This window comes from Schistocerca piceifrons, chromosome 3 (assembly GCF_021461385.2).
Source record: "Schistocerca piceifrons isolate TAMUIC-IGC-003096 chromosome 3, iqSchPice1.1, whole genome shotgun sequence".
Classification (NCBI taxonomy): domain Eukaryota; kingdom Metazoa; phylum Arthropoda; class Insecta; order Orthoptera; family Acrididae; genus Schistocerca; species Schistocerca piceifrons.
This window is the reverse complement of record NC_060140.1, coordinates 522,961,493-522,976,223: the sequence shown is the minus strand read 5'-3', so window position 1 is coordinate 522,976,223 and position 14,731 is coordinate 522,961,493. Positions and strand designations below refer to the sequence as shown.

Here is a 14,731-nt window from a genome sequence, read left to right as displayed (position 1 = left end):
ACCAACCAACAAAACAAATAACCCACCCACCTAAAGGTAGTGAAATTAAAAGAAACAGGAACTAGTAGTACCGATTACATTGCAGATAATGCAGGTAGTGAAATCGAAAGGCCAACAGAAACTAGACTATTATACAGCAGGCAATGCTGAATACAGTGAAATTAATTTGCGATGCGCGTGGAGAAGTTACACCATTGAGTGTTACATGAGCAAGACAAACCCCTCCTTCAACATCAATATAGCACCCATAAAAAGAGGACATTCACTACAACAGAGAAAAACAGAGAGGAAGTGGAAGTTTTCATTTACTTTCACTATTTTTTGTGGACTGCTGGGGGAAAGAGGAGATTTTAGATCAGATCCTGAATGCATAGAAGGTGCATAAATATTTAGTCATACCTTGATCAGATTTCGAAGTGGTGCAAAGACTGGCAACTTGCTTTAAATATGCAAAAGAATAAAATTGTGTACTCCAAAAAATGAAAAAAAAAGTAGTATCCTGTGACAATAACATCTAATGAGTTGCAGTTGGAATCAGCACATTCATACAAATATCTGAATGTTACACCTTGTATGGATATGCAATGTAATGATCATATAGGCCAAGTCAAGGTTGGTGGGTTGGATGAATACAGCGACCGAACTATTATGTCATCAGTCCCTTTATCCTCGAACAGACAGGTCTACACGAACGTAGATCAGAGGTAGCTTAGCACACAAATCTAGAGGAAGAAAACCTCAAGGTCTACGAAAGATCAACAAAGGTGAGATACAGGACAAAAGGAAGAAAGTGAGACAAGAGGACGAAAGGCAGGCAAGGTGCCCAATCTAGGTAGCAGCCAGAAGGTCCCTCAGAGCAGAGTGCAATGATGGGACACACATCCCCCGGCTCCCGCCACTTACCGGAGGTTCTCTACTCAGAAACTGGCTAGGAAAGACAAGCAACACAGACAGGGCAAGACAAGCAAACAGAGACAAGAGATCAAGTCTAACAGACCACACGAGAGGGAGGGAGAAGATTAAAAGAGCAGGTAGGATGAGGATTGGTCTGGACCACCCAGACCAGACAACTGCAGCCTGGACTGCAACAGTGTGTTCTGCCAACCACTCAATAGGCCAATAAGGTTAAGTGGTCCTCCCTTTTTAAAGTGAGTGGTAAAAAGCCCCCTTCATGAATATGTCTTAAAACTAAGTCAAGCCACTGAAGCACCCTCTCCTAACACTGCAGCATCATTTCCTAACACCATGGGTAGCAAGTCAGGGAGATTAGGAGTCAGCCACAGGGTGCCTAGTTTAGTACAGTCCACCAAAATGTGAAGCAATGTCAAATTGGAACCACAACGGCAATGGTGTGGGTCCTCACGATGGAGGAGATGACCATGAGTAAGGCACATATGGCCAACGCAGAGCCGGCAAAGGACAGTGGTAGTCTCCTTAATCACCCTCAGCTAGCATGGTGAAGTCAGAGTGGTCCATTCCATATTCCAGACTCTAAAACTCGATAGTGTACCACCAATCTGAAGTCGGTTTACTGGTAGAGATTTTGGCCAAGTTACCAGCGAGTTCATTCCACACGATCCCAATGTAGCCCAGGGTCCAGATGACTGTCACGAAGCATCCACTTTGTTCGAGGGCATACAGGGAATCCTGGATAGCAATGACCAAGGGATAGCAAGGATAACATTGGTTAAGAGCTTGCAAACTACTCAAGGAGTTGCTCCAGATGAGAAAGAACCCACTGGTGCTAGAGAGGATATGCTCAAGAGCCCGAGAGATGGCTACCAACTCTGCAGTGAAAACACTACAGCCATCTGGCAAGGAATGCAGTTCAGTATATCCCACGTAAGTATAAGCGAAGCTCATATGACCAGCAACCATCGAGCCATCAGTATAGACCATTTCCAAACCTTGGGATGAGTCAAGGATATATAAAAATTGATAGTGGAGGGCCTCAGGAGAGACCAAGTCTTTTGTACCTTGTGATAGGTCAAGATAAGACTGTGGCAAAGGGATGCACCACTGAGGTGCATGTATGTGGGCCCAGAGGAGAGATGGAAGAGAAACAACTGGAGTTGAGAGAAGAGGGACCGGACACGGACTGCGATCATAATCCCTGATTTGGGCTGCCTTTGCATGAGATGGATTTCTGTGTTTAGAAAGAGGAGATGGTAGTTTGGATGCTTAGGGGAGCTGTGAATGTGGGTAGCATAAATGACAAGCTGTTGCTAGCACCTGATCTGCAATGGAGGGACCCCACCCTCCACAAGTAAGCTGTTGACAGGGCTAGTTTGAAAGGGTCATGTTGCAAGTCGAAACCAACAGTGGCATATCAGATCCATTATCCACAATGCTGAGGGCGATGCCGAACCATATGCCAGACTCCCATAATCAAGACGGGACTGTATAAGGGCTTTGTAAAAATGGGGAAGGGTAGTGCGATCTGCACCCCAGCTGGTATTGCTCAGACAGTGAAGTGAATTAAGGTGCAGCCAGCACTTTCAATTAAGCTGGCAAAAATGGGGAATCCACATGGACCAAGAATCAAAGACCAGTCCTAAAAAGCGATAAGTCTCCACCACATTGAGTAGTTGTTTGTCAAGGTACAGTTCTGGTTGTGGATGAATGGTACATCATTGACAGAAGTGCAGGGTGAGAGTCTTGGCAGTTAAAACCAAAAGTCATGGAAGAGGCACCATGCCTGTGATTTTCATGTGGCACTTTGCAGTTGACATTCAGTGACACCAACACTACAGGTGCAATGGTAAAGACAAAAGTCATCAGCATGCAGGGAGGGTGATATTGAGGACCCCATAGCTGCTGCTAGATCATTGATGGCTACTAGAATGGGAGAGACCCCACCCATTCTCTTGAATATGGTGGGGAGGGAGGGAGGGAGGGAGGGAGGGGGTACAATGAGAAGCACCAATGCAAACCTGGAACACATGGTGCAATTGGAAGTTATGGATAAAAGTGGACCCTGGAGACCCATTTGTGTAAGATAGCAAGGATGAGGTGTCGACATTTGTTGTCACAGGTCATTTTCAGGTTAAAGAAGACAGCTATGAGATGTTCACACTGGAGGGCAGGCATGGTTAAGTGGCCCCGAGAGCCCACTGTAGGAGATGTAACAGGCAGTAGTACTGTCACCAAAGGAGGCGGCGTCGTTATGACTGTAGCTTGTGACATTGCTGTAAATGCTGGGTGCTGCCGTTCCTACTTCTTTCTGCCCCCTTGGTAAGTAAGTTTGTTCAGAGTCCTGTGTTCCCGAATCTTCTACTCCCTGTGGAAAATCATGCAATATGGTGAGCATGTAGAATGGTGCTTTCCATAGCTGACAAAGATTGGGGGAGAGGGGGGGGGGACAATAGGAGCATTTGCATGCTGTTCTTGTCCACAATCCCTACAGATGGGGCTAGTGCTGCAATGCTAAGACATATTTCAGACACAAAGCACAGCATAGGGGAGGGGAGGAGGACATATGGTTTCACATCACATCATCTTTACCTATTCAGGCAATGAATCACCCTCAAAGGCCAATATGAAGGCACTGGTAGTGACTGTTTTGTCCTTTGGCCGCCTATGCACCCAAGAGGCAAAGTGTACACCCATCACTCAAAGCTGGCATGTACATCATCATCAGATTGTTACAGCAGGTCTCTGTGCAAAATAATGCCCTGAACCATATGAATACTGTTATGGGGAGTGGTAGTCACTGGTGGGTCACCTGGCTTGTTACAAGCAAGTAGTGCCTGTGACTGGGCAGGGGATGCTGTTTTGATCAAAATGGACCCCATCTTCATTTTGGAGATAGCTGCAACTTCCTCAAACCTGTCTTCTAAGTTCTCCACAAATTACAGGGCGCGAGTATTTTTCTGCTTGCCACTTATCCCTATGTTCCTCCCACAGCGTAGCCAGGGAATGGAACATATTAGGGTCATATCTCTCGGCAAAAAAATGTGCCGTATGGCCACCAGGAGGAGGTAACTTCATCCACTTCATGTGTGGCCTTATCCGCCATGGTGCCACCCATTCCAAACAAGGACTCCCCCAACGGGTGCCACCCAGCCTCCGCAATGGCTACCTGGCAAGTAATCTGTTGCTTACAGTCCCCATGCTCCAGTCATGATGGGCACATACTCCTTGACATACATGTGGAGTTTTTAGCTTGGCACCAACAGTGCGATCCCTGCCTGGTCAGGAGGCTACCACTGTGCACCTTTACCATGTCCACAATGTTAATCTGCACCTGATTTTGTGTAAACATATTTATAATTTTCCCCCAATTTACATACTATGAATAAATGTTCATGAAGAAAAAACCGACAGAAAATGACGCTGGTGTGATGTTGGCTGTTAAGTAGTGTTTCAAACATTACGTGGTTCAGTTTATTTTCACAACAGTGCTCCACTCAGAGTATCTGAACTGGTAAACATGTCAAAGTTGGAACAATTCGTACTGTATCTTCTGCTGCTGCCAAGCTCTACTGGGCATGGTGGCTGATGGGAGCAGCTAGCTACATTTGAATAAGATATTGTGACCAATCGCAACCATTGCCAAACTGTCTCTACTGCGAATTGGCAGTTTCGTGACTGTTGTGATCATTGTGACAGCTTTGTCGAACCATATTTAGCGCGTTTCAGCATTTGGCTACTTGTACCGCTAGTTGACACCATCACTCACTTTTCATTGCTCAAATGTTTAACAACAATGCCAATTACGTATTTTTTCATGCTGAGTGTGTTTCAAGAATTTATTCTCATTGTCACATACAGTATTTACATGTGTATATTTTGTGATGTTGCACAATCAATGTCAGTGATGGTTTGCTTGTGTGTGGTTTTCTACATAACTGAGGAGGCACAGTAAGTTACCTGACAACTAAAGTGCAAGAGATGCAGAACAACACATACACAAACACCACACAAAGTACTTACGCACATATTTGCACTTGACAACGAGAAAAAATTATCGAAATATGTCATGCTAAGCATGAAAAAATACGTAAGTAGTGCAATGTTTCATTATTTAATTAACGAATAACAGCTGCAGGCATTCCAAAAACATCTATTATGACATATGAAACTGAGTTAAATGCTTCTACTTCCCAGACAGTTATCAGTTCCACTTACATCAGCTGTTTCTGTTAGATAATAAACCTTTATTAGATAATAAACAAGTCCCTGATTTGTATTCTGATGCGTATTATGTACATATATATATCATACATAAAGTGCGAAAATGCAAGGGGGTATCCTACACATAACTTTTGCATCTTAGAACATTATTAACCACAGTTCACATTTTCCTGCATTTTACACCATTTTTTGAAGTTCCTTGAAAATTGTAAAAGTGAGGTTTCACTGTATTATCTTATTAAAGAGAAGGGTACAAAGACGGAGCAAACACCACATCGGCTGACCTTTCCTGCACGATCCGCAAATCTGGAATAGGGAACATGGGTTTATTTAATGAAATATTGTAGAGAGTGACAGAATTGGAAACTCAAGTCCCAATCATAAACCTGGTCCAAACAGAACATACTCCAAGAATACCATCCAATGGAGAGGCAGAGAGGGAAGCAATAGTGGAAGGAAAAGCCTGTAGCACAGAAACAAAGTAACACTGCAAAGGCAGAGGCCCCATGGTAGCCAAGCACTTACAAAAGAGTTGTGAGTCCCCTGGTGGACCTGTCAAGGGTAAAGCTGACAGTAGACTTCAGTTTATTGGCGCAGTCTACAAAGGAGATTGCTTACAAATCACTTGTGCGACGGGTTCTAGAATACTGCTCAAGTGTGTGGGACCCACACCAAATATGACTAACAGGGGATATCGAATATATACAGGAAAGGGCAGCTTCAAATATCACAGGTTTGTTTGACCTGTGGGTGTGTTACAGCGCCGCTAAGAAATTGTAATAACAGACTCTTGATGTCAGACATGAACTATCCTGACAAGTTTAACAAAGTTTCATAAACCAGCTTTAAATGATAACTCTGCGAATGCACTAACTACCCCGCTACGTATCGATCACATAGGGATCATGAGAACAAGATTAGAATAACTAGAGGCATTCAAACAATCATTCTTTCTGTGCTCCACACATGAATGGAATAGGAAGAAACCCAACAACTGGTACAATGGGGTGTACCCTCTGCCACGCACTTTACAGTGGTCAGAGCTATGGATGTGGATGTAGATCACTAATGGGATTTACGAAGACAAACATTAAAATCTACAGCACTGCTAGTTCTTGTCGACTGCTCATAGACAACAACGCAAGAAAACATAAATCTGTGCACAGACACATTAGCTCATAGGCAACTTTCACAAACATTTGTTGTGTTTCCCTATCTGAGCTTAAAGCATTGATTTCAGTTGTGCGTGCCCTTTTTTGTCCCCTTCAAACAGAGGAATCTAAATTGAAAGCTTGTGGTCTGGAAACTCCCCAATATTTTTACAATAAAATTTAGGAAATGTAGACACGCCAAGGGGGAGGTAACCATGAGAAAAGGATTCAATAAGCAATGAAAGGATAAGATTCCGCATGAGAGTATGGATTGACAAAATTCCGAATGTATTAGGAAAGCAAGAAAATCTAAAAAGGGAAATGGGAAGGCTCAATCTCGATATAGTGAGGATCAGCAACGTAAAATGGAAAGAAAGTTATTATTTCTGGTCAGACAAATATAGGATAATTATAGCAGCAGAACATGGTGTAACAGGAGAGGGATTTGTTATGAACAGGAAGATATGACAGAGAGGCAGTTACTGTGAAACAGTTCAGTGGCAGGTTGTTCTTAATCAGCACTGACAGCAAACAACTGCCAACAACAATAATTCAGGTATGTGTGCCAATGAAACAAGCTGAAGATTAAGAGAAAATACATGAGAACATTTAACGGGAAATTAAGTATGTAAAGGAGATGAAAATTAAATAATCAAAATGGGTTGAAACATAATAATAGGGGAAGGGTTAGCAGAAAGAGTTACAGGTGAAAAAGTACTGGATAGTAGGACAGAGAGGAGAAACAGAGACATGAAAAAAAAAAAAAAAAAAATCCAGCTAGCAATAGTAAATACACTGTTCAAGCATCACGAGGTGAGGAGGTACATTTAGTGAACAGCTGGAGAGACAGGATGATTCCAGCTGGACTACATCATGGTCGGAAAGAGATTGTGAAATCAAATATTGGATTGCAACATGTACCCATGAGTAGATGCACACTTGGATCAAAATTTAATAATAATGAAGAAAAGACTACAGTTTAAGAGGATCATTCATTCAGAAAAAGCAATGTGCAAAGGTGGAAATTTCAGTAGACAATTCAGTTGAAGAGGTACTGACCTCTCTAACAAGATCACACACAGAAGCTGGACAAACATAGGTACAAGGAAGATAACTGGGAAGAAATCTTGTGTAACAGAAGAAATAGTTCAATTGAACTACAAAAGAAGAAAGTAAAAATATATTCACGAAAGATAGGGACACAACAATTTAAGTCACAGAGAAATGAAATAAACAGGAAGTTCAGGAAAGCCAAGGCGAAATGGCTGCAGCATATAGAAAGTCAGGACAAACTTAGGTGAAAACAAAGAAAAGGCGGAAAATTTTTTTAGAAATTTCTAAAACCATGGAGGGGGGGGTTACCAAACCACAAATCCAGCTTATGTGTAGAATCTATGAGACTGGAAACATACCATCAGACTTCCAGAAAAATGTCACCAACACAGTTTCGAAGATAGCAAGAGCAGATAAGTATGATTGCACAATCATATCAACAGCTTGTGCGTTCACATTGCAGAGAGAAATAATATACAGAAGAAAGGAAAAAGAAATCTGAGGACTTATTAGCCAAGGTTCAGTCCGCTTCTAGGAAATGTAAAGACAAAGGCAAAGGACCAGAGAAACAGTTCACATCACATTTTATAATGGAAGCAAGACTTTAGAGTAAGCAAGCTATCATCATGGGATTTGTCTATCAAGAGAATCGTTTGACAATGTAAAATTGTATAAGATGTTAGAAATTTTCATAGAAACGGCAGTACGCTATCAGGAAAGATGAGTAATATACAATATGTAAAATATGGACAATGAGGTTGGAAGACCAAGAACAAAGTGTTCAAATAAAAGAAGTTTTAAGATGGGGATGTAGTCTTTTGTCTCTATTGTTGAATCTACCATATTTACTCGAATCTAAGCCGCACTTTTTTTCTGGTTTTTGTAATCCAAAAAGCCGCCTGCGACTTATAATCGAGTGCAAAGCAAGCGGAAGTTCTGAAAAATGTTGGTAGGTGCCGCCACAACTAACTTCTGCTGTCGAGTATATGCAGGGCTAAACAGGCATGCTTTGCAGGCACAAAGATAAATACTGGCACCAAAACCTTTGCGTCAGTAAATAAAAAAAAGATAGAAGATGAGCTTTTTTATCTGCCCCGAGTTTCGACCACTGCATTTTCATACATTATCCAATGAAGTAAATAGAAATTCCGTATTGTTCATCTTCGAATGTAGTATCCTTTCAAATATTAATAGCAACAAAAATAAATTTCTTTACACAAAAATACCAACAATGCACAAGGCTTTAGGATTGTTGCACGAGTAGATACGCTGGGGCTCATTAATATTTCACGTAGCGGCTCCTATTGATTCGTGGAATTTTGTGAAGTGCTTGTTGGTGTTAGTGAATCACAATGAAGTGCTTTCATTATAGTGCCAAATTCAAGAGGGGAGTTATTTCTTTTTCAGAACCAAGTTCTAATCATTTTGCAGGTCTGCGATACGGGATTGATGAGAGCAATGTCAGGCGATGGCGAGTGCAGAGAGACAAATTATTTGAATGTTCAAGTAGCAGGAAAGCATTTAGTGGGCCAAAGTGTGGCCGCTATCATGCACTAGAAGTGATTTTAAATGAATTTGTTAAGGAACAGCATCAAAAATTCCTGCCTGTGAATGTCGAAATTTTAAAAATGAAGGTACATGAAATTGCAAGAGAGCAAAAAATCTAAAATTTTAAGGGTAGTCGCAGCTGGATTGATCTGTTTATGAAGCGCTAGGATTTTTCACTTCAGAGGCGAACTTCAGTTGCACAGAAGCTGCCGAAAAATTATGAAGAAAAACTTGTGGAATTTCAACGCTTCATAATTAGGTGGCGCACAGAATAGCTACACCTTCTTGGTCAGATAGGAAATGCTGACCAAACTCTCGTATATTTTGACATGCCGTCAAATTATATGGTTGACGCCAAAGGAAAGAAAGACATAAGTGTCCTTACATCAAGGGGGTGAAAAACAGCGGATCTCCATCATGACTGCTTGCACAGCAGAGAGACATAAATTAGCCCCATTCATAGTTTTCAGGAGAAAGTCTTAACTGAAATCGGATGTATTTCCAAAAACTGTAATTGTACGAGCAAACAAAACTGGGTGGTTTTCGGAGGACATGGTGCTGGAATGGATTAGGTGTGTGTGGAACCTTTGTCCTGGCGCAATGCTTGGTTTACGCAGTCTGTTGGTAGGAGATAAGTACGCAGGCCATACAACACCTGCAGTGCAACGAAAATTACAGGAAAGCAAAACGGATTTGGCGGTAATTCCAGGTGGAATGACATCAATTCTGCAACCACTTGACGTCTGTTTGAATAAACCATTTAAGGACAAGCTTATACGCATGTACAGAGATTGACTTTCGAAAAGCGACAGACAGCTGACACCAACAGGATATGAAAAACGCCCGAGTTTGTCGCAAGTGTGCCAGTGGATTTATGATGCATGGAAGTATGTTCCAAAGCAGACTGTGCAACAAGCAATTAAAAAATGTTCAATATCCATTGCACTAGATGGTACGGAGGACGATGCTCCGTATGAAAAAATGAGCAACAAAGAATCGAGTGATTCAGCATTTAATTTCTAATTTATTTTCATTCTTATTTTATAAGTGTTGCTACTCTGCATTCAACAGGATAGAAAAGCGTGGAGCACTGCACCAAACCCGACTACGGACTGAAGACAACAACAACAACAACACACCACGCATTTCAAGTCATCACTAAATATCTACTACGAAAATCCGACTGGCAAGACTGGGATGTATGTCAATATGGCCAACTCTACATTCTGAATTTTTTTTTTTTTCCTACCTGTGACAAGAGACGGTTGCTAATAAGAACTTTTATGAATCGTGAATCACATGCAGTACTCTCTTCAGCATAAGAATAATACGAATGTCAACATTATTCATGTATTCTTTCGTGTTTGTTGCTATCTCATTTAAACCCTGTCTGCCTAATAAACTACGAAACTAGAGCGAGACAACAGCAAACACGGAAGAATATACGTGTCATGTCATGTCATGTCATGTCATGTTTATATTCGTATTATTTTTATGCTGAATAGTGATACAGTCAGAAATGAAGCACAGCAACTGACTAGATTTTTAAATCTAAGATGACTCTAATTTCTGTGCAGAATGTAATATAAGAGGCATCTGCAAAAATTTTCAAACGGAGAAAAGTTTTCGCTAAACTCTCATTCAGAACATCTTCTATCATACGCAGTCTATTATTTGGTTGTCATTGATCATTATCAAAGAAAGCAGCAGTGCAAGTAACAACAAATAGCAGTCTCTTGCCATTGTTTTGCTAATGAGACAATTCCTCTCTTTTTTTTTTAATTGTAAGTGGCGGTAGCGCGCACATAAGCAAGCCATGTCGAGAGCGGCGACAGGTCGTAAACACTCATTATCAGAATGCGACAAACAATGCATGACACACACAATAACGCATTTTCAGCTTAGAGTGACGCAAACATCTACAACAAAGAGAATGGCACTTATCAGATCAAAGCAAAATAAGCAATCGATTCAAGCCAGACGAAGCACATGAAAAAGGAAGGGTACCCGTATAAGTACGGATGGAGCGCCTGACGCATAGCAATGGCTAGCTGGTAAAGCTTAACTGTTAAGCTTACAACTCAAACCAAACTACTGTAGTTGTATCTTCATCCATTTGCTCTAAATTGTGTCTCACGTCACAATGGATCAACTTTGTTTCGATTTGGAGGTGCGGTCTAAATCTTCTCTCCCCCCTTGAATTTCGAGTCTCAAATTTCAGGTGCAGCTTAGATTCGAGTAAATTTGGTATACATTATAGAAGCAATGATGGCAATAAGAGAGAGGTGCAAGAGTGGGATTAAAATTCAGGATGGAAGTATACCAATGATAAGATTTGTCAATGATGGCGAAGATGAAGAAGTAATAAAAGACCTGATGAATTAAATGGACAGTCAAATTAATGCAAAAACTAGATTAAAGATAAACCAAAGAAAGATAAAAGAGGAACAGCAGAATGAAAAAAGACAAACTTAACATCCAAAATGGTGAAGACAAAGTTAAGGAATTCTGATACATTTGAGGTAAAATAACACGATGTATGAAGCAATGAGGACATAAAAAGCCTACAAGCACAGCTGATGCAGGCATTCCTGGCCAAAAGAAGTCTGTTAGTATCAAACTCAGGCCCTAATTTGAGGAAGAAATTTCTGAGAATGTACATTTGGAGCACAGCTCATGTGGCAATTAATCATGGACTGTGGAAAAACCAGAATAAGAAGAAAATCAAAGTGTTTGAAAACACTGACAAGGAGCGTCAGGATGATAGGACACCTGTTAAGACACCAAGGAATATCTTCCATGGTACTAGAGGAGCTGTGGAGGGTAAAATCTGTATGGGATGACAGATACCGAAATACATCGAACAAATAACAGAGGGCGATGGGTGCAAATGCTACTCTGACATGAGGATAGGAGAGGAATTCATGGCCAGTCTTCTAAGGGTTGAGATGACTATAAAATATCCACAGAGATGTCAGTAATACTGTTTTACAATAAATGAACTTTTCTGGAATAAATGCATGCATCCTTTACAGGGCAGTTATAAGGAAAGTTCTCCACCATAAGCAGTTTATACACTATCTCAGCAAAGAGAAAGAGAGTGGCGAAAACAATCTTCTGTAATTAGCAGTGGTTCAAATAATGAAAACAGGCCAGTGAGTAAGAAATGGAAAACAGTGTACAGTATCGAAAGGCCAGAAAATGACAATTGACGTATGTGATATCAGTAAGAAACCTTTGTGTGTAAAATCTACAAAACAATTTTACTTCCTATTGCATTCTTATCTCAAAACAAAGTCAGATATCAGTAAGAAACCTTTGTGTGTAAAATCTACAAAACACAATTTTACTTCCTATTGCATTCTTATCTCAAAACAAAGGCAATCACAAAATAAGTGCAATTTCAATGTTCTTTTGATAGTTTCTTTTCACAGGTAACAATGTGTTAACATGGAAAAAGAGTGGTATCACCACAGACACTGTCAATTTGACTTCTGCTGCTGTTCTTTGTATAAGAATTTCTTAAGTTCTTGAGTCAATTACTTCTAGAGGTTGCTTCTTGCCACACAGAGCAGGCGTTGGAGTCACAGCTAAGCACAATGAAAAGACTACTAAACATATAAGACAAGACTTTCTTTGGAAACAGGAAACAGAAAACACACACACACACACACACACATTCATCCATGCACAACTCACACTCACATGGACATTGTCTCTGACACCTCATACATAGATGACATTATTAAGAAAGCAGTAAGAATGTTAATAAATTTTATTATACATATAACAGAAATAAAAAACAACTGCTAACCTTGAAGATGAGCCTCCACGACTGGACCTTGAGGAGGATGACCGAGAGCAAGAACGGGATGCGCTCGAGTGCCTACGTTTGCTACTGAGAAAGAAACAGTGACATGAGAAAGCAATAATAAAGTACAGCAATGCATAACAGTAGTTTTTAAACAGAGCAAATTAACGTTACAGCTTCATCACGAAATTTATACAGCTATTTGTTGTCTGTAAATTTTGAACTATCATAAAACCAAGATCATGATGAATAAATGAACACCTGTGGAAAATTCAGGCATGTCAGAAGGAACACTGCATCATAATTCTTAACACCGCAGGCACTACAACACCATATTTATCCGCCAATACCAGGCAGTGACTTTCAATTATGTGTCCTCCCCCCTATGGGAATTACAGATTTTCACACATGAATGACATACGATACTTTGGGTCAGGCCTTGAGCCATACATGGACAGACAAAGTGGTTAAGGTGAATGCTCATGTAATCAAGAAATCCAGATTCAAGTTGAAGTTCAGCACAAAATTTTCATTGTCATCATTCCATTACACAGCCGATGGATGGAAAACACCGACCATGGTTTAATAACGAAATTCAGAGGATGCTCAGGAAGTGGAGGCTGTTGCACTACGTTCAAAAGGGAACACATAAATGATGCAAAGCGAAGGTTAGTTGAGATTCAAGCATCTGCGAAAAGATCTATGTGTGAAGCATAGAACTACCATCGATACACCTTCGCAAAAGATTTGGCAGAGAACCCAAGAAAATTCTGGTCTCATGTAAAATCGCTAAGCGAGTCTACGGCTTCCATCCAGCCTCTTGTTGATCAGTCTGGTATAGCAGTTGAAGATAGCAAAACAAAAGTCGAAGTCTTAATTTTCACATTCTAGATATCGTTCACAGAGGAGAATTGTACAAACATACCATCATCATATGGACTCCCATATGGACGACATAGTACTAAGCATCCCTGGCATAGAGAAACAACTGAAAGATTTGAAAGAAAGTAAATCACCAGGTCTCGATGGAATTGCATTTCGATTTTACAAAGGGTGCTTTTATGTATTGGCCCCTTACCTAGCCTGCATTTACCACAAATCTCTCGCCGAGCAAACAGTCCCAAGCGACTGGAAAAGAGTGAAGGTGACTCCAGTACATAAGAGGGGTAAAAGACCGGACCCGCAAAACTGCAGATCAATACCCCTAAATTCAGTTAGCTGCAGAATTCTTTAACATATTCTCAGTTCGAATATAATAAACTGTCTAGAGACAAAGAAGTTTCTGTCCACAAATCAGCATGGTTTTAGAAAGCATCGCTCACACGAAACTCAGCCTTCTCTTTTCTCGCATGATATACTGAGAACAATGGATGAAGGGCAACAGGAAGGTTCTATATTTCTAGGTTTCCGGGAAGCATTTGACACAGTGCCCCACAGCAGGCTGTTAATGAAGATATGTGCATATGGAATAAGTTCTCAGATATGTGAGTGGCTTGAAGATTTCTTAAGTAATAGAATCCAGTATGTTGTCCTCAACGGCGAGCATTCAACAGAGACAAGGGTATTGTCAGGAACACACCATATGAAGTATGGTAGGTCCACTGTTGTTCTCCTATATACATAAATGATTTGATGGACAGAGTGGGCAGCAATCTGTGATTTATTGCTGATGATGCTGAAATGTACAGTAAGGCGTCAAAGTTGAGTGACAGTAAGAAGATACAAGACAACGTAGACAAAAATTTCCAGTTGGTGAGGCAAATGGCAGCTAGCTATAAACGTGGAAAAATGAAAGTTAATCTGGATGAGTAGGAATAACAAACCTGTAATGTTCGGATACAGTATTACTAGTGTCCTGTTTGACACAGTCAAGCCGTTAAAATATCTGTGTATTTATGCTCTTCACGGGTATGCTGACAGATACGATTGTCTTCACTACACGATATTTCGGTGATCCATCCGGCCGCCACCTTCAGGTGCAATCACTGAGTGCACAATCACACCGGAACTGAATGAACATCAGAAACGGGGG

At 40.8% G+C, this 14,731-nt stretch overlaps 1 protein-coding gene across 5 annotated transcripts in view; it reads right to left on the bottom strand.

Annotated features, from left to right (window-relative positions):
• Positions 1-14,731, bottom strand: part of LOC124788255 (formin-J-like) — a 131,182-nt gene that overhangs the window by 45,303 nt on the left and 71,148 nt on the right. For 3 of the 5 annotated variants that reach the window (XM_047255452.1, XM_047255455.1, XM_047255453.1), the window contains exon 11: positions 12,703-12,786. In XM_047255452.1, coding sequence (XP_047111408.1) covers positions 12,703-12,786 — 84 coding nt within the window. The remainder of the gene's footprint in view (positions 1-12,702; positions 12,787-14,731) is intronic. The other 2 variants (XM_047255454.1, XM_047255456.1) reach the window with 1 other exon arrangement.